General features: G+C 40.9%; 1 protein-coding gene across 6 annotated transcripts in view; it reads left to right on the forward strand.

Moving 5' to 3' along the window:
• The first annotated feature begins 5,082 nt into the window (after positions 1-5,082).
• The window catches only part of ZC3H8 (zinc finger CCCH-type containing 8), a 38,009-nt gene continuing 18,483 nt past the window's right edge, over positions 5,083-24,608 (forward strand). For 3 of the 6 annotated variants that reach the window (XM_032653385.1, XM_032653383.1, XM_032653384.1), the window contains exons 1-7: positions 5,083-5,267; positions 8,306-8,402; positions 18,912-19,149; positions 20,043-20,182; positions 22,263-22,385; positions 22,781-22,892; positions 23,899-24,008. In XM_032653385.1, coding sequence (XP_032509276.1) covers positions 5,104-5,267; positions 8,306-8,402; positions 18,912-19,149; positions 20,043-20,182; positions 22,263-22,385; positions 22,781-22,892; positions 23,899-24,008 — 984 coding nt within the window. In that variant the 5' untranslated portion in view covers positions 5,083-5,103. Of the gene's footprint in view, positions 5,268-8,305; positions 8,403-18,911; positions 19,150-20,042; positions 20,183-22,262; positions 22,386-22,780; positions 24,009-24,608 lie in introns of all 6 variants that reach the window. The other 3 variants (XM_032653386.1, XR_004352962.1, XM_032653388.1) reach the window with 3 other exon arrangements.

Below are 24,608 nucleotides of genomic sequence, written 5' to 3' on the forward strand. Positions count from 1 at the left end.
CTCCATGCATGCTTAAGAAAATACAAATTTTCTCAAATGTCCGTGATTCTGTTTCAAAAAAGTTTATTTTTTATTTTCCCTCCCATGAACCTCCCAAGCTGCCCCCATCCCAAGCCCAAGACACCCACCATGGACAACATTTCAAAGTAGCACCTCCTCCCACAAACTCCACCATTACCCTTGGATCCCCAGTGGTTTCTCACAATTTTCTGTTTCTTGTTACTTTGTTAATATTTTACTCTATTTGCTTTAGTGTACTACTAGTTATCTATATTTCCCTCTAACCATCCATCAATCCATCTAATTTTTTGACACATTTACTTGTTTTTTCTGTGGCTGATTTAAAATTTTTCTCTGCTTTTCTGCAATTTCACTATGATGTGTCTAGGCATGAATTTCATTTAATTATTTTGCTGGGTATTTGTTGAGTGTCTTGATGAGTGGATTGGTATGTTTCATCAATTCTGGAAAATCATAGCCTTTTCTCTTCAAACATTTCCTCTGCCTTGTTCTCTTTCTCTTCTTGTGATTAAAATTAATTATATTTAGACATTTTGAGTTATTATTGCTATTTCTAATAGTCTCTTTCATAGATTCTTTTTTTAAAGGTGGGGAGGTCTCTCTGCATAGTTTCTTCTGACTTGTCTTCCAGTTCACTAATTTCCTCTTCCACCCTGTCTAGTTTTCTATTAAAGAGTGTCTTATTAATCAAGGTTCAGTCAGAGAAGCAGAATCACTAAGAGATAGATAGATTTACAGGCAGTTGGTCTTATGCAATTGTGGGAACTGTTTAAAATAATCTCTGTAGAGTTTTTGTCTGAGTCTAGAACTTAAGATCTTCAAGGCAAGGGTTCAGGAAGGGAAGTTGGATGTAAAGAAGGAGAGTAGAAATGAACTGGAATCCTTAAGGACAAACTAGAACCTGTATTAGTCTCTCACCACACCCAACTTTTATGATGTGGGTGCTTTGAAGGCGAATCTTGTGCCTTTTATCATGGAGCTAAACATACCTTGCCCAGAATTTGGAGAAGCTGAAGGAAGATCTGTGACAAGGTGTGTCAGCTGAAGGTCTGATTGTTGCCCCATTTCAGCAAGGTGAACTAGCAGATAAATGATTATGTGCCTGTGTTGCACCAGCATCTGTCACCCCTGCAGTAACTTCCTGAGTATAAAAACAATATGACTGCTGTTTCACTTCCACCTTCCAAATTTTGTGCAAAAATCTCTCTGATAGCCCATTCTAACTGGAAACATGCAAGGATAGGAATCCTGTAAAACGTAGAGCAGCCCAGCCGAGATAGCACACTAGAAAACCACCAAGTACACACTTTTCAACGAGGCACCCATATGTTACCACTTTAACTCATACTTAACTTCCATCCAGAATAAAAACAATAGCAAAGTCATGCCTTTGCCTATTATGATGCAGCTACACAGTGTTCAGCCAAAAACATGTTAACCCTTTCCCTTAAAAAGGATAAAAACGCTCTTTTCCATCTCTGGGTGATGTTTATTCTTCTAGTTTTTCCTTTAGCTCAGTCATACTCCTTTCATATCAAATAACTTGACTTATGAGATATAAAGTTAACTGCTATTAATATATCATGTGTTAGTAGGAGAATGGGAGAGGGGAAGATGTCATATATTATATAAAATATACATATTTATATTTCACACACATGTATGTGTACACATACACATATCAAATTGACGATGAAACATTCATTACCACTACAATCATTTTTGCTACTGGCCATTTGGGAGTCAATCTACCACAAACATATGTATAGCTTTTTATAGTCTTTATCTGAAAAGTCTAGTATCTGATGACTCTGCAGGTCAGTTTTTCTTGCTGATTTTGCTGTGCTTTTTTTTTTGTTGTTGTTGTTGTTTTTTGTTTTGTTTTCTTTTTTCTTTAGCGGTACATGGGCCTCTCACTGTTGTGGCCTCTCCCGTTGCGGAGCACAGGCCCGGACGCGCAGGCTCAGTGGCCATGGCTCACGGGCCCAGCCGCTCCGTGGCACGTGGGATCTTCCCGGACCGGGGCACGAACCCGTGTTCCCTACATTGGCAGGCGGACTCTCAACCACTGCACCACCAGGGAAGCCCCTGTGCTTTTTTTTTTTTTAACCTATCACTTTAATTTCCTTTGGTTGCCTGGCTATCTTTTGCTGTATGCTGGACATTTTATGTGAAAAAGTATGTATGGTAATAATTTTTTTTTTTTTAACTTGGGATCTTAGCTCCCCGACTGGGGACGGAACCTGCACCCCCTGCAGTGGAAGCGTGGAGTCTCAACCGCTGGACCGCCAGGAAGTTCTATAATTTGAGTTTGGAAATACAGCACTTTCCTCCAATGAAAGGATACTAAAGGTAGCTTAATTCAATTTTCCTCTTAATTTTTAGTAATGATTCATGTACAAAAGACGGTGACTGCCAATAATAGAAACAACAGGGGAAAGTACAACTTCTCTGGGGAAGATGTCTGGCTTCAAAGAACTTCCGTTGTCTTGTCTGTGAAGTGGACCCTGATTCCTGCCAGGAGTCAAACAGTCCTTCACTAAGAGAAGCAAGTCAGGCTCTCTATCATTGGTCCAACCTACCTTTTCAGGGTTTTTTCCCACGATTCCCTTATACTGGCATTACATTAAGCAAAACTAAATAATTCCCCATTTTTCAAACTGTACTTTATTTTCCTGCCTTGATACATTTCTCTCCACGTGTGATGCCCATTTAACTTCATCTCTTCTAATGGAAATTACCTCAAGACCAAGCTCAAATATACCCCTTTTAAGAAGCCTTCCCAACCAATGTGCTTTTTTCTCTTCTGAATCCTCTTGGCACTTAGTACCCACGCTTTTTTCCCCCAACTAACCCTGGGCATCTTCATTTCACAAAAGCCCCCTATCAACTGTATTATTATTATTATTTTGTTGTTGTTGTTGTTGCAGCACGTGGGCCTCTCACTGTTGTGGCCTCTCCCGTTGCGGAGCACAGGCTCCGGACGCGCAGGCTCAGCGGCCATGGCTCACGAGCCTAGCCGCTCCGCGCCATGTGGGATCTTCCCGGACCGGGGCAGGAACCCGTGTCCCCTGCATCGGTAGGCGGACTGTCAACCACTGCGCCACCAGGGAAGCCCCTATCAACTGTTTTTTAATAGACTTTGTTTAGGTTTATACAAAAATTGAGAAGTACAAAGTTTCCTTGCCCCCCCAAAACACATCTTATGTGTTATTTACATCTTACGTTAGTTTGGTATATTTGTTACAATTGTTGAACCAATATTGATACATTAACATCCACAGTTTACATTGGATTCACTCTGTGTTGTACATTCTATGGGTTTTGACAAATACATAGTAACACGTGTCCCTCATTACCATATACAGAATAGTTTCATTGCTCTAAAAATCTGCTGTGCTCTACCTATTCGTTCCTCCTTCCCTACCCTACCCCCAACCCAACACTTGGCAACTGCTGATTCCAAATAATTGACAAAAAATCCTGGAACTAACAAGCAATTAAAGCAAGGTTAATATACAAAAGTCAATTGCTTTCCTACATACTAGCCATGAACAACTGAAATGGGAACTTAAAATCATTTACATTAGCACCAAACAAAACAAACAAACAAAAAAAAAACCCTCAAGCGTAAAGCTAACAAAATATGTACATCATCTATATGAGGAAAACTACAGACCTCTGATGAAAGAAATGAAAGAAAATCTAAATAAATGGATATTGCTTCATTGAATTTTAAAAGCAAACTCTCCACTCAGTGAGAATCAGTGACTGGCAGAGCAGAGGGGCAACCACTCATTACAGCCCTTTATTGGCTTGGGCTGGCTACACAGGACCCCACCTCAAATCAGAGATTTAGAAATGCCTTCCTTCACAATGATGGTTAACAAAAAAAAAATCCCCCAAACAAAGATAGCCCCGCAGATGTGCAGCTTCCAGTGAAGAGCCCAGGGCCCTCACCCCTATTAGTTGCAGCAGGGAAAGAGGCGCCAAGATAAAATACAAACAAGCGTTTCGTATATATGTATAAGTCCTAAATATTGCCTGGAACGTACTCATACTAAAATGTAAAAAAGTTATTTGTAGCTTAGCCAAAATTCAAATGTAACTGTGTCTCCTGTATTTCTATTTGTGATATCTGGCAACCCTACTCCAAGGCCTCACTGTGGCAGAGACTTAGAACGAGGAAAAACAAGTATCTTAGGTGTATTCTGTGGTTGACATTTTTCAAAGCCTTTCAACTCTTTGCTCTCAGGATCTTACTGCAAGTCTGAGAGGAAAGCGGAACAAGCATTTCCATTCTCATTAACCAGATGGGAATAAAACTCAGACACACCTCCACCCACCCAAAAAAAAAAACCAAACAGTAAAAAAACAAAACAGGGAACAAGAAATGGAGGGATGCCTACCCAGGTCAGGAACACAGCTGGCTCTGATCATTCTTAAGCCCACCTGTTGAATTAGCCCAGGTTCAGCCTTGGAATCACCTAGGGAACTGCCCAAAACCCGCTGATACCCGGACTCCACTCCTAAAGTCTGGGCGTCTTTTAAAAACATTTTACCTGTCTACTTATTTATTAATTTAAATCAAAAAAATTTTTTTTAACCTTTGGACCCTCTCCACCCATTTCTCTTAGCACGTGGTACTTTCAGTGGACTTTTCGGCCTTCAAGTCATCTTTATTTTAATTAGATTGTAAAGAGTCTACAAGTCGCAAAATCAGTCCACCGCTCTGGTTACTCATCTGAAAATGTGGGAGGTAACAGTGTATTTCTTCGAGGGCTGTTGTTAAGATTAGGTGAGCGAAAATGTGAAATGATGCCTGGTACAAAGTGAGCGCTCAAATAAACGTCAGCTACCATGCCTTAGAAACACTGTGACTTCGATCGAAGAGTTTTCACTAAAGGGAAATAAAGGAGGACTACGTTTTAAAATTTTACTAAATACTTGAGATAACGTGTCGAGACGTATACACGCAAACGGCCAGGAGGACGGCGCCTGCGCAGGGCCGCGGGGGAGGGGGCGAGAGCGGGCGTGCGCAGAGCCGGGGACGGAAAAGCGCATGAGCGGCGCGTCCTGCCCATGGTGCGCGGCGTCCTTCTAGTGGTGTGCGGCGCCCTCCTCACGCCGTGCCTGTTCCTCGGTAGCTGTCGGGCTCTGACTAGAATGATGGATTTTGAGAATCTTTTCTCCAAACCCCCCAACCCGGCTCTCGGCAAGAAGCCCGCCACGGACTCTGACCAAAGGTGACCCCCGGTCTTTTCATGCTTTGAACGCAGGGGATGCAGTTAGGTTCCGCCCCTTTGTTCCTTCGGGAGGCCGCGCTGGCAGGGCCGCCAGGTCCCGCGGGGAGCGCGTCGGGCCGGCCGGGCCGGTGCGACGGCCGGGCGCCCACAGGTCGTTCCGGGGCAAGGGTTAGAAGCCGGGGATGGGGCCCGGTTCATAGGCCGCCGGGGCCAGCGGTGCCGGGAGCCTGGGCCTGGAGGAGCGGCCCAGACGGCGAGGGAGGCCCGGGATGCTCCCCTTTCTCTGCGCCCCGGCCCCTCCGGCCGGGTGGGAACCCGCCTGCGGCCCCATAGCGCTTTGCCCTTGCAGGCAGTCATCTCCTAGGGGACAGAGATCATTTGTCATTCTCATTGCACGTGCTAGGCGCTTTTGGGTAGAAAAGACGTGCGGTGAAGGATAAAGAGTCTCCTGATTTACATCGGAAGATCCTAAAGACCATAATAGAGCAGCGAACTCCACTGGGATATACTGTTTCCTTTAGGTTGAAAAAGGCGTTAAGACTGCCACGGAGAAAATGGAAGCAGGTTAGGGAGGTAAGAGAGGATGGGATGGTAGGGAGGAGGTAGATCTTTTAAGTAAGGGAGGTAAGGAAAGCCTCACTAATAACATCATTAATATTTGAGTAGGGACCTGAAGGAGGTGAGAGAGGTTGATTATGTAGTGGGAAGAGTACTCCATATAAAGGTCCTGAGGTGGAGTGAGCTAACTGTGATGGGGTGTTGGGAGCGAAGTAGCCAGAAAGACAACTGGCACGGAGTAAGAACAGTGGGACTGGAAAAGAGGTATTGGGATGGGGGGCGGAGGGGGAGGCAGCTTGTGTAGGTGCCGTAGTAAGGACTCTGGCTCCTACCCTGAGTGAGGTGAGAGGTCTTGGAGGGTTTTTAGCCGAGAGTGACATATTAGCAGGACCATCTCGTTATGTGGAGAGTAGAACGGAGGGGGGGCCAGAGTAGCTTGGATCGTAGTTTTAGCAACAAGAAGTGGTCAGGTAAGGATATATTTGGAAGATAAACTATTTCCTCAGAGATTGGATGGGCAGTCTGAGAGAGGAGTTAAGGTCAGCTTCAAGGTTTTTGGTCTGTATCATTAGAAGGTTGGAGTTGCTGTTTAAGATTGCAGGAGGATTAGATCAAGAGTTCAGTTTTGGGGAGTTCCCTGGCGGTCCAGTGGTTAGGACTCGGCGCTTTCACTGCCGTGGCGCAGGTTCAATCCCTGGTCTGGGAACGAAGATCCCGCAAGCCGTGCAGCGCGGCCAAAAAAAAAAAAAGAAATAAAGTTCAGTTTTGGATATATTAAGATTTTGTCTAGTAGATATCCAGGTGCATATTTTGAATAGGAAGTTGGCTCTGGCTGCCTGGACTCAAATCTCAGCTCCACCATTTGCTAGATTTGAGGCAGGTTACATAAGCCTTCCGTATTCCGTTTTCTTATCTGTAAAATGGGCTTTTAAACCATAGTATATATGTTATCGGCTGTTGTGATGTGTGTAATGTGCATGGAACAGCGCCTGGCACAGAGTAAGCGTAATGCAAGAGTCAGCTGCTGCTGTAATTGCTGCTGTGGTCATTATCGCTCTGCCTAAGGAGAGGTTGCTTCCTACTCCGTAAGATGACTGATTACTGAAAACTAGAACAGTGAAAGTCCACAGCATTTGGTTTATTGGCTCTTGTAACGATGGCCTCTGTAGAAGGCGCACACCTAGGTCTCTTATCTGATGGACGTGACTGAAGCTCTGACTGGGGACAGATCGGCGTAGTAAACTGTTGGATTGGATGAGGCTGTGAAGCCTGAGCTCCTCCTGTAACTTTGAAAGAAGCACAAAACCACTCTTCACATTCCAGTGCTAGCAGTGCCTTTCCCCTCGCAACATGTTCTTTTGAGAACATACACATTGCCTAGTCCTTGCCTTTATCTGGCGTGCAACTCAGATCTTAAGCTTTTATCTTTTGATCACTACTTGCTGAGACACAGTTGTCTTCAGACTTCTGTGTCTATAGCATCAACCATTATGTAGATTTACCTGTACATTTTATTGGCTTCTTTGTTTCTTTTATTTCCCATCCCATCTTCATCTTTCTTAGGTTATTTTTAGTTTTGCTGGAATAATCTCAAGTAATCATCTCAGATGGTATCTATGCATGTTCAGCTTCTCAGTCCTAATGACCCTGACAACAACTTTTCTTTTTCATCTTCCCACTTGAATATAAGTTTAGTTCTCTCCTGACCTCGGAAGGCACCCTGCATTGTACCTGAAATACTCTTCTCCCTGACATTCCTCTTTGTTTTTAATTCTTACATATCTTTTTTTTTTGCGGTACGCGGGCCTCTCACTGCTGTGGCCTCTCCCGCCGAGGCTCCGGACGCGCAGGCTCAGCGGCCATGGCTCACGGGCCCAGCCGCTCGGCGGCATGTGGGATCTTCCCGGACCGGGGCACGAACCCGTGTCCCCTGCATCAGCAGGTGGACTCTCAACCACTGCGCCACCAGGGAAGCCCTTACATATCTTTTAGGTTAGGAAAATTTCTGGCCCCCAAATCTAGGTTAAGTGTTCCTCATGTATGCACTGATACTTAGCAGACCATACGGAAATTGCTTTCTTTTTTCCTCCCAAGTAGATAGAAAGTTCTTAGAAGGTAGGAACAAGGTCTTTTTCATTGTTGTATTCCAGGATTTAAGGTCCAGAGCCTGGTGTGCGGTGGATACTCAGTATTTGTTGAATGAATGGATGATTTATATAGCTGCTAATAGTTGAACATTAAGGTTATGTAATATAAAGTTTCAGCTTTGCAGTTTACTCATAAACATGTGTTGACATTTACTACTCATCATTGAGTAGTAATGATGGAATGTTTCTCTGGAATATTTGGGGTAGATTTTGAATTTGGAATTTCTTTGAGGGCAAGTTGAAGGTAAACCAAAGCAGTGAATTTTAATGTTGTGGTATGAACCCTTTTCATGTTGAAAAACCCGTCTGTGTTATTTGATATTTTTGCTGCAGAATCGATGGTGAAATAGATGATACAGAAGTTGAAGAAACACAAGAAGAGAAAATAAAATGGAAAGTAAAACTGAAGTGTGAGCAAATTTCCAAAAAAGTAAGATTAAGTTGGTGTATTGAAAAAACAGACAGAAATGGCTGTGAGAAGTTGATTAGGGATCCTATTTGTCTCCTTTTAGTCAGCATTTGAGACCAGGTTACTTATATCAAAGGAAACCTTGTTATACTTAAAAAAAAATTAATCATTTAAGAACTTTGTTGTTTAACATGAACTGTTTCTAGTGCATTGTCTGTATTTTGGTTTCCCCTATCTTTGAAATGGTTGTTAACGGTTTCAAAATCTTCTTTCTTTTCAAATTAGATTAAAAATTTTGATTTGCTAAACTTAACTAACCGTAGTGATTTATAGCTTGAAGCTTGTATTCAGTTGCTAGGACTGCCATAACAAAGTACCTCATACTGGGTGATTTAAACAACAGAAATTTATCGTCTTGTGTTTCTTGAGGCTAGAAGTCCAAGAGCCAGCTGTCGGGAGGGTTGGTTCCTTCTGACAGCTGTGAGGAAGAATCTGTTCGATGCCTCTGCCCTAGCTTCTGGTTGGTTTGCTGGCAATCTTTGGTCTTCCTTGGCTTGGCTTCCAGAAGCATCATCTTGATCTTTACCTTCATGTTTGAAGGGCATTCTCCCTGTGTGAATACGTCTGTGTCTAAATTTCCCACTTTTATAAGGACACCAGCCATATTGGGTTAAAGCCCACCCTAATGACCTCATCTTAACTAATTTTACATATAATGGCCCTATTTCCAAATGAGGTCACATTCTAAGGTACTAGGGGTTAGGACTTCAACGTAAGAATTTGGGGAGGACACAGTCAACCCACAGCAACGCCAATATCTGCATCTTTCTTGCTTTTTCTCTTTTTGAACTTTTTTAATTGTGAATTTTAACGCACTGCAAAAGAATGGGTTCAAATTGGCAATGAGACTCACAAGACACACATGGGCTTTCATATGATATTCTTATACTCAGCTTTATAAAAGGATACAGGACAGAAAATCCAGCAGGTACAGCATCTTCATCTCCTCAGGAAGCCTCTCAGCTACCCAAGTACGTAACTTCTTTTGCCCTTTGGGGCATATATGGCTGCTGTGGACGAGAGCTGTGGTGGACACCAAGAAACTGCAGTTTGGGTTTCCCACACCTTTTTTATGCTATTTTAGTCATGTAGGTCCCAGTCTTTCATGCCCACTTAAAGTTCCCCAGTCCATGTTTAACCCCATACAGGAGATAGACAGGTACAACCTTCTACAATTATCTTGAGGAGTTTCCCAGAAACAATACTGTGAGAAGATGGATACCTAGATTATTTCTAAGTAGGCTTACTCCAGGCCAGGCTCTTTACTTAAGAGTGTGTAAAACATAAATGTATAGTATCACAGCTAATTAAAAAGAACACCCAAGTAGACACTGTGCAAGTCAAGAAAGCTTTAACCACAGTGCCTCTGATGCCTCCTTTTTCAGTTGTATTCCCTTTTCTCCTCCTGGAGATAACTACTGTCCGAACTTGTGTACTAATCACTTCCTTGTTCTTTACAGTTTTACTACTAATGCTGTCACGCTTCAGAATGCAGTTTTCTCTTGCCTGTTTTTGCACTTTATAGAAATAGAATAGTGTTGTATGTGCTCTTTGCTGTCTTATTTTTCTCAACGTTATATTTATAAGAGTCATAGTATACCCGATATATACATGTAGTATATACATAGTATACACAAGTGGCGTATACTGGTTTGTTCATTTTCTTAGCTGTATAGCATTCCATTGTTTGAATATACTAGGTTCTGCGATTGGTAGACATTTGGTCTCATGTCCAGTTTTGGGGGTTATGGGTAATGCTGCTACGTCTCTCACTTGTATCCTGCTGCACATCTACTCTACATTTACCTAGGAGTGGAACTGCTGGGTCTTAGAGTACAAGCATCTTTCCCTTTACCATGATGACAAACTATATTCCAGAGTGGTTCTACTGATGTTTATTCCCAAAGGCAGTGTATGAGAGGCTGTATTTCTACTGCTGCTCACTTGATATTCGTTACCTTTCTTATTTTCTGCCATCTGGTGAGATATCTTCATTGTCATTCAGTTTGCATTTTCTTGATAACTATTGAGCATCTTTTCATGTTTGTCCAACTTGGATTTGCCTTTTTTGTGGGCCACTTTAAGTCTTTTTTTCATTTTTTTCTTTATTCTGGATATATAGGGGATTTTTTCCCCTTCTTAGTGGATTATGTGTTGCAAGTATCTGCTCATTTTGTGGCTTTCTTTCCAGTCAATGGCAGTTTTTATAAAAGGTTTATAATTTTAATGTACTCAAATTTATTAATCTGTTCCTTTATAGTTAATGTTTTATATGTTTTATTTAAATACCCTGAGGTAATAGAGATATTTCCCTACAGTGTCTTCTAGAAGTTTTGTTGTTTTTCTTTCCCATTTATGTTTATAATCACCCAGAATTGATTTTTATGTATACTGTGAGGTAGAGGGGACAAATTTCATTTTACTTTTTTTTCATTATCATACCCAATTGTTCCATCACCATTCATTGGGGGGAAAGAACTGTCTTTTCCCGCATGAGTCTGCAGTGTCATTGGTGTCAAAAATCAAGTGTTTGTGTTCTGATGGGTCTGTTTCTGGACTCTCTCTTCTCATCTGCTGGTTTATATGTCTGTCCCTTCCCCCAAGGCCTCACTGTGTTGATCACGACAGTTTTATTATAATAAGTTTGGATATCAGATAAGCAAGTCCTCTCACGTTGTTTTTCTTCTTTAACCGTCTCAGCTCTTCTTAGCCCTTTGCATTGCCATATAAACTTTAGAACGAGTTTGTCAAGTTCCACAAAAAATCCTGTTGGGATTTTCACTTTGGAATGCATTGAATCTTTAGGTCATTTGGGAGAGAACTGACATCTTTAGAATATTGGATTGTCCAGTCTTTAACTCCTCTTTAATTTATCTCAGCAGTGTTTTATAATTTCTTTGTAGATGTCTTCCATCTTATATACCTTTTGTTAGATGTATTGCTAGGTGTCTGATGAGGCTATTGTGAATTACATCCTTTCCTTTTTTTTTAAGCACCATTTTCTAACTTGTTTTCTCACTTAGCTGGCATACATTGTTAGATAGGAATGCATGGAATTAAACTTTTGAGTTCTTGTAACATTTCTGAAAATATCTTGACTTTAGTCTCATAGCTGGCAGGTAATTTGGCTGAAATAGAATTCGGCTTGAGCTTATTGCCCCATTTTCTTCTACTGTCCAGTGTTGCTAGTGTGAAGTCTTGGCAATCTAATTCTAGTTACTTTGTTAAGTATCCTGTTCTCCCTGGAAGCTTTTAGAGTCTTCTCATGGTGGTGTTAGAGACTGAATCTTTTTTCATTCATTGTGCTTAAGTGTTTGGTGAGACTGTTTACTCATACCCTTCATGTACAAGGAATATCTTTTATTTTTATTCTCTTTGCCTTTTTTCTTTATATTCTAAGACATTTCCTCTATTTCTATTTATCTTCATTTCGTAAATCATAATTATCAAGAGTTCTTTCTTGTTCTGTTGTTATAGCTTTCTAGCATTTTTAAAAAATATACCATCTTGGGGCTTCCCTGGTGGCGCAGTGGTAGAGAGTCCGCCTGCCGATGCAGGGGACACAGGTTTGTGCCCCGGTCCGGGAAGATCCCACATGCCGCGGAGCGGCTGGGCTCTTGAGCCATGGCCGACGAGCCTGCGCGTCCGGAGCCTGTGCTCCGCAACAGGAGAGGCCACAATAGTGAGAGGCCCACGTACTGCAAAAAAATATATGTATATACCATCCTGATATCTTTGTGTATTTATTTAAAATTTTTTGTGCTCTTTTCTTTTCCTTGAATTGTATTTGCTTCTTCTGGATCAGGTTTTCTCTTTCTACTGCTTTTTTGTTTTATTCTCTAGATCAGGAGTCAGTAAATATTTTCTGTAAAAGATAGGCTTTGCAAGCCAAAAGCAAAATTGAAGGTAGAGTGTAGCTACTGATATAACAAGTGGGAGAAAACAAATTTCCACAGCATTTTTATTGACAGAATTTAACATATAATAATAATTGAGGTTTTTGTTGTACAGGTTTACTAGTGAGAATGAGGGGATTCTTCTTTTGGGGTAATAATTTGCTTAACTGGAGTTCAAAGTTAGTGTTCCCTGTCAAAATTGATTGCAAAGATTCATCTGTTAGTGCTGATCTGTAATTAGACTCTATACATTTCATCTTTAAAGGTGTTTTTTTTTCCTGCAGGTACTGCAGAAAACTCTTTATCGGTTCACCAGCATGATTGTTACTGAGTATATTCATTGCTTGGAAGGCATTTTTAAAACTTTATTAGATTTTTCTCTTGAGATTTGTCTTTTAGCCTGTCATTACACTGCAGATTAATTACTTCCAATTGAAGGTTAGGTGATAACTCCTCAGTTGCACAGTTAAATGGATTTTGAAATAGCGATTTCGTCTGCATATACATTAAAATCTGAAAAACACTGCTGGAACTGTAGTTTGAGCCTGGAAGATAAATCTACTGCAAATTTGCGTGAGAATGGAGCTCTTGCTTCTTGTTGTAACTTTGGACAGCACAGTGATATGAGCGATGTCAGTAACATCTGTCAACTCATCAAGATCAAGAGCCAAGGAAAACCACTTGATATCATTTGTCTTATTTTTTTTAGTTGTCAGAGTTTCTCCCAGTTCCCTCACGTCTTTGAGAAACTGTTGTTGCCAAAAGGCCAGTTTTCTTAAACAACTTTTTCTCTGGACAGTTCTTCAATTGCTGCAATCAAACATGATTTAATTAACTCACCATCAGCTTTCTTTGGCTAACAACTGAGCCACTCAGAAACTTACTTTGATTGCAGCCTCATTTTCATTTTTGATTTTTGTGAGGAAGTAATTTTGTGATGAGATATTTTGCTTATATTTTCTTTTTTTTTTTTTTTTTTTAAACATCTTTATTGGGGTATAATTGCTTTACAATGGTGTGTTAGTTTCTGCTTTACAACAAAGTGAATCAGCTATACATATACATATGTTCCCATATGTCTTCACTCTTGCGTCTCCCTCCCTCCCACTCTCCCCATCCCACCCTTCCAGGCTGTCACAAAGCACCGAGCTAATATCCCTGTGCCTTGCGGCTGCTTCCCCCCAGCTATCTACCTTACTACGTTTGTTAGTGTGTATATGTCCATGACTCTCTCTCGCCCTGTCAAAACTCACCCTTCCCCCTCCCCATATCCTTAAGTCCGTTCTCCAGTAGGTCTGCGTCTTTATTCCTATCTTACCCCTAGGTTCTTCATGACATTTTTTTCCCTTAAATTCCATATATATGTGTTAGCATACGGTATTTGTCTTTTTTGCTTATATTTTCTAATTTTTCTCACTATGGCTTTCCTGTGAGTTGGGATTATTGTGACGAATGCTTATTGTCAACATATATTGTGTTCCTTCAGCACTGCTGTAGTATCATTGTGTAATAACCGTAATGCTTTGCCACCTAATTTGACAGTAAAATAATCCACACTTTACTGTGTCTTAAATGCATGGCATTCAAAGTCTGCTTTTCATGTTTTGACATGGTGGGTGTGCACTGGTAATGAAACAAAAAAGTATCATGACTTGGTGATATGTGACGTATTCAACATGCTGTCAAGTTATAACTGCCAGGGTTTCCCTGGTGGTGCAGTGGTTAAGAATCCACCTGCCAATGCAGGGGACATGGGTTCGAGCTCTGGTCCAGGAATATCCCACATGCCACGGAGCAACTAAGCCTGTGCGCCACAACTACTGAGCCTGTGCTCTAGAGCCCGCGAGCCACAACTACTGAAGCCCGCGTACCTAGAGCCCGTGGTCTATAACAAGAGAAGCCACTGCAGTGAGAAGCCTGCGCACTGCAACAAAGAGTAGCCTCTGCTCGCAGCAACTAGAGAAAGCCCGTGCGCAGCAACGAAGACCCAACGCAGCCAAATAAATAAATAAATAAAATAAGTAAATGTATTTTTTAAAAAAGTTATGGGCGGGCTTCCCTGGTGGCGCAGTGGTTGAGAGTCCGCCTGCCGATGCAGGGGACACGGGTTCGTGCCCCGGTCCGGGAAGATCCCACATGCTGCGGAGCGGCTTGGCCCGTGAGCCATGGCCGCTGGGCCTGCGTGTCCGGAGCCTGTGCTCCGCAAAGGGAGAGGCCACAACGGTGAGAGGCCGGCATACTGCAAAAACAAACAAAAAAAAAGTTATGGGCTTCCGTGGTGGCGCAATGGTTGGGGGTCCTACTGCCGATGTGGGGGGCACGGGTTCGTGCTCCGGTCCGGGGGGAATCCCCCGTGCCGCGGAGCGGCTGGGCCTGTGGGCCATGGCCGCTGGGCCTGCGCGTCCGGAGCCTGTGCTCCGCGGCGGGAGGGGCCACGGCCGTGAGAGGCCCGCGTACCGCCAAAAAAAAAAAAAAAAAAGTTATACCTGTCACTGAAATTCATGGTATGCTGAGGCATGAATGTAAAGTGATGAGAGAGCCACAGCCACACCTACGGTCTCTTTTGCATCTGCTCAGCTCTCAAAGCAGCCAGTGTAATACGTAAATGAGTGAGCATGGCTGTGTTCTGATAAACTTTATGGATGCTGAAATTAGAATTGTATATAATTCCCGTGTCATGAAATGTTATTTCATTTTTTTTCCCCCAACCATTTAAAAAATGTAAAGCCCATTCTTAGCTTGCTATTACAAAAACAGTAGCAGGGATAGATGTGGCCCTTGTTTATATTTTAATGACCACTGCTTTAGATTTCATTATTAGCTTTTGTTTTTCTTTATGTCTCTTGATTTAAGAAAGGCCTGGAGAGCTGATGGATGTTCTTTGCTGGTCTGTTGGTAGGTCTGTGTCTCCATAGGCCTCTCTTCTAAATGGAAAGCCTGATGGGGCATTCGGTACGTGAGTGGGCCGTGTGCATCTCTAGGTGTCCAGCAGCATAGTAGCTCTTAACCTTCTTTGTGCCATGTACCCCCTTTGGCAGTCTGGTGAAGCCCATGGGCCCCTTATGATAATGTTTTTAAGTGTATAAAATACGTTGGATTACAATGGAAGTTGATCTTATTGAAACACAGTTATCAAAATATTAAAGAACAAATGGGGTAAGAGTAATACGCTCTTTATAAATGCACTAACTAGTAAGATCCAGCGTTAGGTCTAATTATTGTAATTTTGACATAGTGATGAACATAAAAGATATGTTGAGGTCTGCAATAACTGTGATATATGAAAGTGCCTGTGATTTCTAGTGGTGACAGTCGCAGCTGCTGCTAATACTACTGTGGTTTGTTGCTGTGGTTCAAAGCAGAAGAAAATGCCAGATGTCAGTTTAGAGGTTGATGAAAATAATGTGTGATTTTTATTACTCTCCAAGTTCATTGAATTCTATCCATAGACCCTTGGCCAGAGGCAGGGCGGGGTGGGGCCATCTCTGGACAGCAGGTTAAGAACCCTCGATATAGAGTGAGTGGATAGAGTGCTTTTCTCGTGGGAGTTGCTCCCAAATGTCAGAATATGGAGGAATTCACTCTGGGGTCTTAGTACCCATACAAGAAGACTTGCCTTTTATCAGACATTTTAATACATTTCTTTAGCGAATAGCTCTCTTTTTGCCCAGGGTAAATTTTTTTTTTTCAATAACTTTTTAAAATTTATTTATTTATGGCCGCATTGGGTCTTTGTTGCTGTGTGCGGGCTTTCTCTAGTTGCGGCAAGTGGGGGCTACTCTTAGTGGCGGTGCACGGGCTTCTCATTGCGGTGGCTTCTCATTGCGGTGGCTTCTCCTTGCGGAGCACGGGCTCTAGGCACGCGGGTTCAGTAGTTGTGGCACTTGGGCTCAGTAGTTGTGGCTCATGGGCTCTAGAGTGCAGGCTCAGTAGTTGTGGCGCACAGGCTTAGTTGCTCCGCGGCATGTGGGATCTTCCCAGACCAGGGCTTGAACCCGTGTCCCCTGCATCGGCAGGCGGTTTCTTAACCACTGTGCCACCAGGGAAGTCCCCTGCCCAGGGTAAATTTTTGTTTGATTGTATTCTGCGTGGGGGGTGGGTGGGCAGCGATAATTTGTTACAATAGCTTTGTTTGTTTTTATGTAGAATTTTAAGTCATTCTCATTTATAGCCCCATTTCTCACACTGCACCCTAAGCCCAACCTCCAAATTATAACTTGCTTTTTGTTTGTCAAAAATTTGCCAGGAGTTTGTTGAACTTTTCTTAATTCCTAATGAGTGTACTTCATTCCCCGTCTCCTATACACACACTATTTTAGGACTATTAATTTTTATATTTCTATACTTTTATTTGTGTGGAATTTCAGGAGGCCATACGTGTTCTATATACCATCCTGAATCAAATGCAAGAAAATCTTTTACTTAAAAAAGAAGAAAAATACTTTATGTAGACTCCTTTATAAAACATAAAACAGTTGTAATATCGTGTTCTTATACTTTCCAAATTATATAGAGAACAACAGACATCGAAGCAATGAGTTTATAGTTAGCTGCATGAAGAAAAGTATTTAAGCAATCATTTGTATATTGTGTATTTCGGTGCCCTCTGAAAAGAATCATATCAATTAGGAATACTTCTCTGTAGTAAAACAACATAGTTGATGATTGTCCTGGTTTTATAATGTTGCCAAGTCATCTCATCTCTTCATTTAATACAGATAAGTCAGTTTTGTTACTACTTGTACTACTGCTCAGTACTGCAGGCCTCCGCATCTTGTGCGGGGGAGGGGGAACACGTAATCACCCATTTGGATCCTCGTAATATTTTGATTCAGATGCACTGAATAGAATCTCATGTTTGATTGAGGTGAACTGTTGCATATTGAATGATTTTTTGGTTCTCCCTGTGCCTACTAAATAAAATTAAAGGCCAAAACCAAGGTAAACATAATTATCACAGGAGTCAGCCAACTTTTTCATAAAGGACCAGATAAGTGCATCTTTTTGACTTTGTGAGCCATATCGTCTCTGTCACAGCTAAGCAGCCATAGATTAATGAATGAATGAGTGTGACTGTTCCAGCAAAACGTTATTTATAAAGCAGGAGGCCAGGCCTAACGCCTAAACCGAAGCTGTTTACGAGTTTGTTCTATGGTATGTTGGAAAAGGGTGCTCTTTTCTTGAGGACTCAGAGATGAGAAACTTGGAGGCTTGAAGATTGGATTGGTTGGTAGTCTTGTCTGGTGTAATGAAAATAAGATGTACAGTGAAGCCCTTGTCAGGTTAGGCAACCTTCTCAGCTTGTTCGGACTCTTCAAGCAGGGGGCAAATTCATTTTCTAGGCCATAGTCAACCCTCCAGTGGTACAGCTTCTAGCTTGGAAGTTAACCATCAAAGGTAAACCATTAAACTGGACCACCTAGTATATTTTGTGATTCTCCTTTGCTGCCTTCCTCAGTTATGTGAGGGTGGATGAGACCAGGCCCAAAAGCTCTGGAGCAGGATAACTGGCCAATTTAATGACAGATGTATCATCTCTTCCTGAGATCAGAATAGGAGCCCTTTGGCAGTTGGGCTTTTTAAAAATAAACTTTTTAATTGAAATGTACTGGTTGTAATTATACAGCTTGATACACCTGTGTCACCAAGTATAGATACCTCTGTAACCAGTACTTGGAAATTTTTATATGCAAAGCGCTTTAAGTTGTCTGCTTTGATCACCTCGGGCTGCTTCAGGGTCAGCGGCCATACCTGAGTTCCTGTTCCAGTGGATGCCTGTGTTTGTAGCTGTCACCTTGGGGCAGCTCCAGCAACAGTTAGAAGACTATTTCTGAAAGTAAAATTAACTTAATTACAGAGAATGGGGCAATTCTTTCTTCTCATCATTGCTGCCACATCCTATGCCACCAGTGCTGTGAGTTATAGGGAAAAAATAGGCTTTGGTATGTGTGATGTATCTTACTTAGTATAGCGGATTTTCAGTTGGGCCATTACAGTGTACTCGTTCTTTTATGAAATGACGATCTATTGAGTTAAACCGTTTAAAAGTATAGTCCATGCAAAGGGAGAAATAAAATGTGAACTATAATTCTGTAGTTCCTTTATATCAAATAATTAAGACATAGGGCTTTAGTCTTTCTTTTTTCTTTTCTTTTTTTCTTTTATTGGGGTATAGTTGTTTTACACTGTTGTGTTAGTTTCTACCGTACAGCGAAGTGGAGTTCCCTGTGCCATACAGCAGGTTCTCATTAGTCATCTATTTTATACAGATTAGTGTATGTATGTCAATCCCAATCTCCCAATTCATCTCACCCCCCGGGGCTTTAGTCTTTCAATTCAGTAAAGTACAGTATACAAATTCAGAATCTTCCCTCAAACCATCTTTAAGGATAGATTTTTTTTTTTTAATTCTGGAAAATTTCATATACATAAGAACGGAAAGAATAGCATATGAAACCCCTATGTACCCATCTCCCAACCTCAACAGTGATCATGGCCAGTCTTTGCTTCTTTATAACCAGATTGTTTTGAATCATGCTAGGTTTTAAAAATTGAAAATGTCATTTTCACTTAGTTTAGGCACTTTGGAAACTCTACATCACGGAAGAATTTGCAACGTAGAAAATCAAGAAGTAAGGACTATGATGTATATAGTGATAATGATATCTGCAGTCAGGAATCAGAAGATAATTTTGCTAAAGAGCTTCAACAATATATACAAGCTAAAGAGATGGCAAATGTTGCTCAATCCTTATCGCTTCCTGAAGAATCTGTGAAGAAAGAGGGAGCAAAGGATACCCAGAAAGGTAAAGGTAAGAGTCCAATTATTTTATCATTTAAAGTTATCTAGAGAAGCAGTCACATTTGTCCACATATGGATGGCGGGGAGGGGTTCGCTTGCATTTTATCTCATGATAAGATCACGTTTTCCTGGATCTTTACACCAAATGTGAGCTGGTCACTTGGTGTACAAACACTTAGTTTGCGGGAGGACCGGAGAGTGCAGGAGGGTTTTCAAAGGACGTGACTGCTTTGAAAGGGAGAATGCTAAATCCCTGGCCTCAGCATGTGTGAAGGACAGGAAATACCTGTTCGCTGTCCTCTAAAGAAGAATGGGTTTAATTAATGTCTGGGATGGTAGTGTGTCCGACTAAACTCAGAAATATATTCTTTTAGATGACTAAAAGGAAAGTTAAGCCACAGGTAGGAGAACAAATGACAATTGTAAATGCAATTCTTAATCTTCTCATTTTATTTTTTTCCCCTCTTTAAATGTTCTTCTATTTAAAATGGATATATAGATAAACTTAATATATAAAATGTTTTCAGGGAGTAATCTGACAGCCATATATGAGGTCATTTAAAACATTTCAAGGTTTTACTCTTACAGTGCTACAGCAGTTCCTACTTAGATCCATTGTACTCGGAACACTTCAGAAGGATCTGGCTGATGGCTAGCAAGATTGATTTCATGAATTATCTTGTTTTTTTCCCCAATAATACCTTATACATTTCCACAAAGAGTTAATTTGGGATCCACAGTATATTAATCCAAGAGCTTCTAGAAAGACAGGTCTGCATCATCCTAGTTATTACGCTTCGAGCAGTGGAGAAGTTTTCCTGGATTGTTAGAGAATATAATTCTTAAGAGTAAACTGCTATTGGACTTTTATATCACCTTTAAATTGAACTTTCTTGCTTTTAGCTGTTAAACAAAAAAATAAAAATAAAAACCTTAAAGCTGTTCGCAAGAATGGTAAACAGAAGAAAATGAAGCAAAAATGGCCTGGCACTGGAGACAAAGGATCCAACGCTTCCCTGAGGAAGAGTGGCTCACAGGAACAGGTATGAGAATATACGCCTGTCTGTCGGAGGGCACTGCCTGCCCTTGGATTTTTATCTTGCACCCCAATGGGATCTCCTCTTACCTCCAGTGGACTCCGTAGGTTCTTCTTTCTCACTGTTGGGCGGCCTTCCCTCACACTCGTTACCTGCCAGCGCCCACTCAGGCCTTAGTGTCGTACCTGTTGCCCCTGTATACATGCACACAAGCTCCCTGGTTTCTGAGGGCTGTGCAAAAACAGATATGGGAGGCAGGGAGAATATAATAAGATAGCCATGAGGACATTCCAAAGGCCACAGAGTCTTACAGAGTTTCTACTCTTAAAGTCCCTGGTCTGTTGGTTTTTGACTCCCTTTGGAAATTAAAAATGAATATTTTTGAGCTTTGACCTTATCAGACACTCCCTACCCTCCTGGAAATTTGATTTTGCTTTGTAGAAGTTCCTCTTTCTTGGTCTGCAGATGTAATCACGGTAGAACAATAAGTGACTCCTCTGGACTCTGCTTTTCTGAGGGCTTCTAAGCTGGATGGCCACCTTTTTTTTTGTTAGGCTTGGTTCAGGAGGCAAGAGTTGAGGGTGGTAAGCTATTAGAAATACCAAATATTATAGATTGAAATGTATTTATGTAAAATCTGTTTTACAAAGGAGGAATCCGAAGCCCTAGGGTTTAGGTAACTGCCTGTAGTTACAAGGGCCAGGGCGGGGCTAGACCCAGGCAGTTTCCCTTTCCTTTGTTTTTTTTAAAAAAATATATTTATTTACATATTTATTTGGCTGCGCCAGGTCTTAGTTGATTCATGCGGGATCTTTAGTTGCGGCATGTGGGATCTAGTTCCCTGACAACCTGGGCCCCCTGCACTGGGTGCGTGGAGTTTTAACCACTGGACCACAAGCAAAGTCCCCCCTTTCGTTTGGTTTAGATTGACTCAAATGATTATTCAGCCAAAGCTGACAGCCCTGCTACATGAGGAACAAATGTAAATATATATGTCAGAATTTAATAACATAATCAAAATAAAACCCAGAATTAAAACTGACATTTATTAGACACATAATTTTGATGGTGCTAAGTGGAAGTCTGACATTATTGCAAAGCAGATCACATAAATATACAGCCAGCTCCCTTCTTTGTACTTACTGAATTCCTAAGACTGTATGCGGGTATATGGTACGTAGAAGCTGTAAGTTGTACCACAAGTTAGCACACTAAAAGTGATTTATGTTTCTAAAGACGTCAAATGAAATTCCCCTTTTGTTTTCATACCTTTATTGCCATTTTTGAGGGTATATTTCTAATTATGTTTGTTAATTTGAGCTCGTCAGTACACTCAGCTCACACGTAGTGAGCATCTCACTGAAATGAAAGATCACACTACTTTTGCTTTACCTTACGATTTTGAGGTTTGTCCCCATTGTTCTAAAGAGCCTTGTTCTTAGACTTCACTTTTTAATCAGAAGTAGTGGTGCTTTCCTTTTAAAATTTTTAAATTAATTTTTTAAAATGAGGGCAAGGTACAATAAAATATTCATAATGTTCAGTGATGGAATGCTGTTGAAACTGACAAAACATTAATTTTTTTCAACTGATGTACAAAAGTCCACATCTTACCTGCAGGCCAATTCAGAAGAGTTACCTTTTAATGTTTTTAAAGGTGGTTTAAAATAATTTTGTACGGCCTTCCCTGGTGGCGCAGTGGATAAGAATCTGCCTGCCAATGCAGGGGACACAGGTTTGATCCCTGGTCTGGGAAGATCCCATATGCCGTGGAGCAACTAAGCCCATGCACCACAACTACTGAGCCTGCACTCTAGAGCCTGCGAGCCACAACTACTGAAGCACGTGTGTCTAGGGCCTGTGCTGCACAACAAGAGAAGCCACTGCAGTGAGAATCCCGCGCACCGCAATAGAGAGTAGCCCCCGCTCGACGCAACTAGAGAGAGCCCGCGTGCAGCAACGAAGACCCAACACACAGCCAAAAATAAATAGATAATTAATTTAAAGAACACATTTTTTTGTACAATGGAATAAAATATTTAATTTTTTATTTCTCACATTTAGTTTTTTGTTTTTGTTTTCAAAGGATGGTAAACCTAAAGAGAAGCAGCAGCCTGTGAGAATGAGTCAGGGATTCATCAACCAACATACGGTGCAACGCCAGGGAAAACAAATTTGTAAATATTTTCTTGAAAGGAAATGTATTAAGGTATAAAAAATGTGTAAGCAAAAATATACTAAAATGTAAGATATAGCAAAAATGTACTAAAACCAGCTCCTCTTTCCATTAGACACTCCAAAAGCATACCTGTACAATTTTAGAACCGTTTCCTTCTGGGAAAGTTTCAATTAGGAAATTTTACTGAAATATTCTTTTATGTTTAGGAGAGTAGATAATTTTTTTAAAATGCTTTGTGTTAAAAATATTAAGGACTTGACAGATTTTTAAGCAGATATATATATGTGATGTGGTTATGATAGCTCGTTAAGAATTAGACTGTACTGCTTCTAAGACTTTGTTTTCTTCTAGAATCATTAAGTAGGAATTGTAATGACTTAACTATGAGGAATAATGGTTTTTCCTTGTCCCTTCTTTTGGCCCAGGGAGACCAGTGTAAATTTGATCATGCTGCAGAGATAGAGAAGAAAAAGGAAATGTGTAAGTTTTATGTACAAGGATATTGTACCAGAGGTGAAAACTGCCTGTATTTGCATAATATCCTTTATCACAAGGTACAGTAACTTTACTTTTCATAAACATTTACATGAATGTAAAATTCTGAGTGAAACCTGGTGTTTTAGCCACGGCAAAATCACATTATCCAAGCTCAACTCAGTGTTGAAGTGATTACATTGTACACAGATTTTTTTTCTTTTTCCCCCAAGCAAGAGTCTTTAGAAATTCTCTCAAATGCACATCCTCTCAACCTGGGTAGTGTAACGGCTTCACGAGACCTATTCAGACCTATCCAGAAAAACGTCTCTGAATTTCTGCTGTGACATCTACTAATTGAATCTATATTCATGTAATCTACATCATAAAAGAGGCAGGAATTGCACAGTTTGGGAGTACTCTTTTTCTGCACATTCAGTATTGTATAGAGGTTCATTGTCCCTTAATTTGAAGAATAACCCTAACTCTTCAGTGTAAATGGTCTAGACATGTTGTAAAAATACAAACATAAACATTTTAGGGTAATTGGACCTTTGATCAACACAAAAGTTGTTTTCCTTCAGTCATTCAATACAAGGAATCGCAAATTCTAACTGGAGAAATTTTTCCTAGAAAACAATATCGAAGCTGTATAAATTGTTCCTATTTTATACAAGCCTAATATATGAAGGATCCAGATTTGTAAGACATATCATTGTCATTGACTTTAATCCCCCCACCGCAAAAGAATGCTTTAAAAATAATCCCATTTCTCAAAGTATTTAAAATACACATCCCTCTCTTATATTGGTGAAATATACCTGTAGTTTATTTTAAGAATGGATATGAAGGAAAAAAGTGTCCTGTGACAGCCAGTAAACTTTATAATCATCCTAAAATTAGATTTTTCTTATAACCCAATTAATAATTTACTGTCTCATATTTTAAATAGAGAATTTGTTTCTACTAGTAGAAAAGAACTTTACATAGGAAAAATAAAGTTACTAAATTAATAACAAATTATTTTAGTTGGATTACAGTTGTTCTTTTCCTTAACATTTGGGTTAACATGAATATCCTTGCAAGTTTTACCATACAGGAGCAAAATGTTATCAGGGAGAACATTGCAAGTTTTCACATGCTCCACTGACTGCTGAAACACAAGAACTGTTGGCTAAAGTAAGTACAATTTTAATTTTTGTTTCTCTCATTTTTTTTTTTTTTTTTTAAATTTATTTTAGTTTTGGCTGTGCTGGGTCTTCGTTGCTGCGCACGGGCTTTCTCTAGTTGTGGTGAGCGGGGGCCACTCTTTGTGGCGGTGCGCAGGCCTCTCATTGCAGTGGCCTCTCCTATTGTGGAGCACGGGCTCTAGGCGCACAGGCTTCAGTAGTTGTGGCACGTGGTCTCAGTAGTTGTGGCTCGCGGGCTCTAGAGCGCAGGCTCAGTAGTTGTGTCTCATGGGCCTAGTTGCTCCGCGGCATGTGAGATCCTCCCGGACCAGGGCTTGAACCCGTGTCCCCTGCATTGGCAGGCAGATTCGTAACCACTGCGCCCCCAGGGAAGGCCCTGTTTTTCTTTTTTAAAGAATACTTTTGAACTAAGGGTGGAATTTGAAAAGACACTCACAGTTTCTTAAGGAGAGTGCCTCATAGGGTAGCATGTGGTTTATATTAGGACTGATAATCTAAGGATTTACTTCAGTTTAGAAAATTCATTTGTATATTTTTCCTTGTAGCTTAAAGGAAAATGTATACTTACTGCTGGTGTAAATTGGAATGT

This window comes from Phocoena sinus, chromosome 13 (assembly GCF_008692025.1).
Source record: "Phocoena sinus isolate mPhoSin1 chromosome 13, mPhoSin1.pri, whole genome shotgun sequence".
Taxonomy (NCBI): domain Eukaryota; kingdom Metazoa; phylum Chordata; class Mammalia; order Artiodactyla; family Phocoenidae; genus Phocoena; species Phocoena sinus.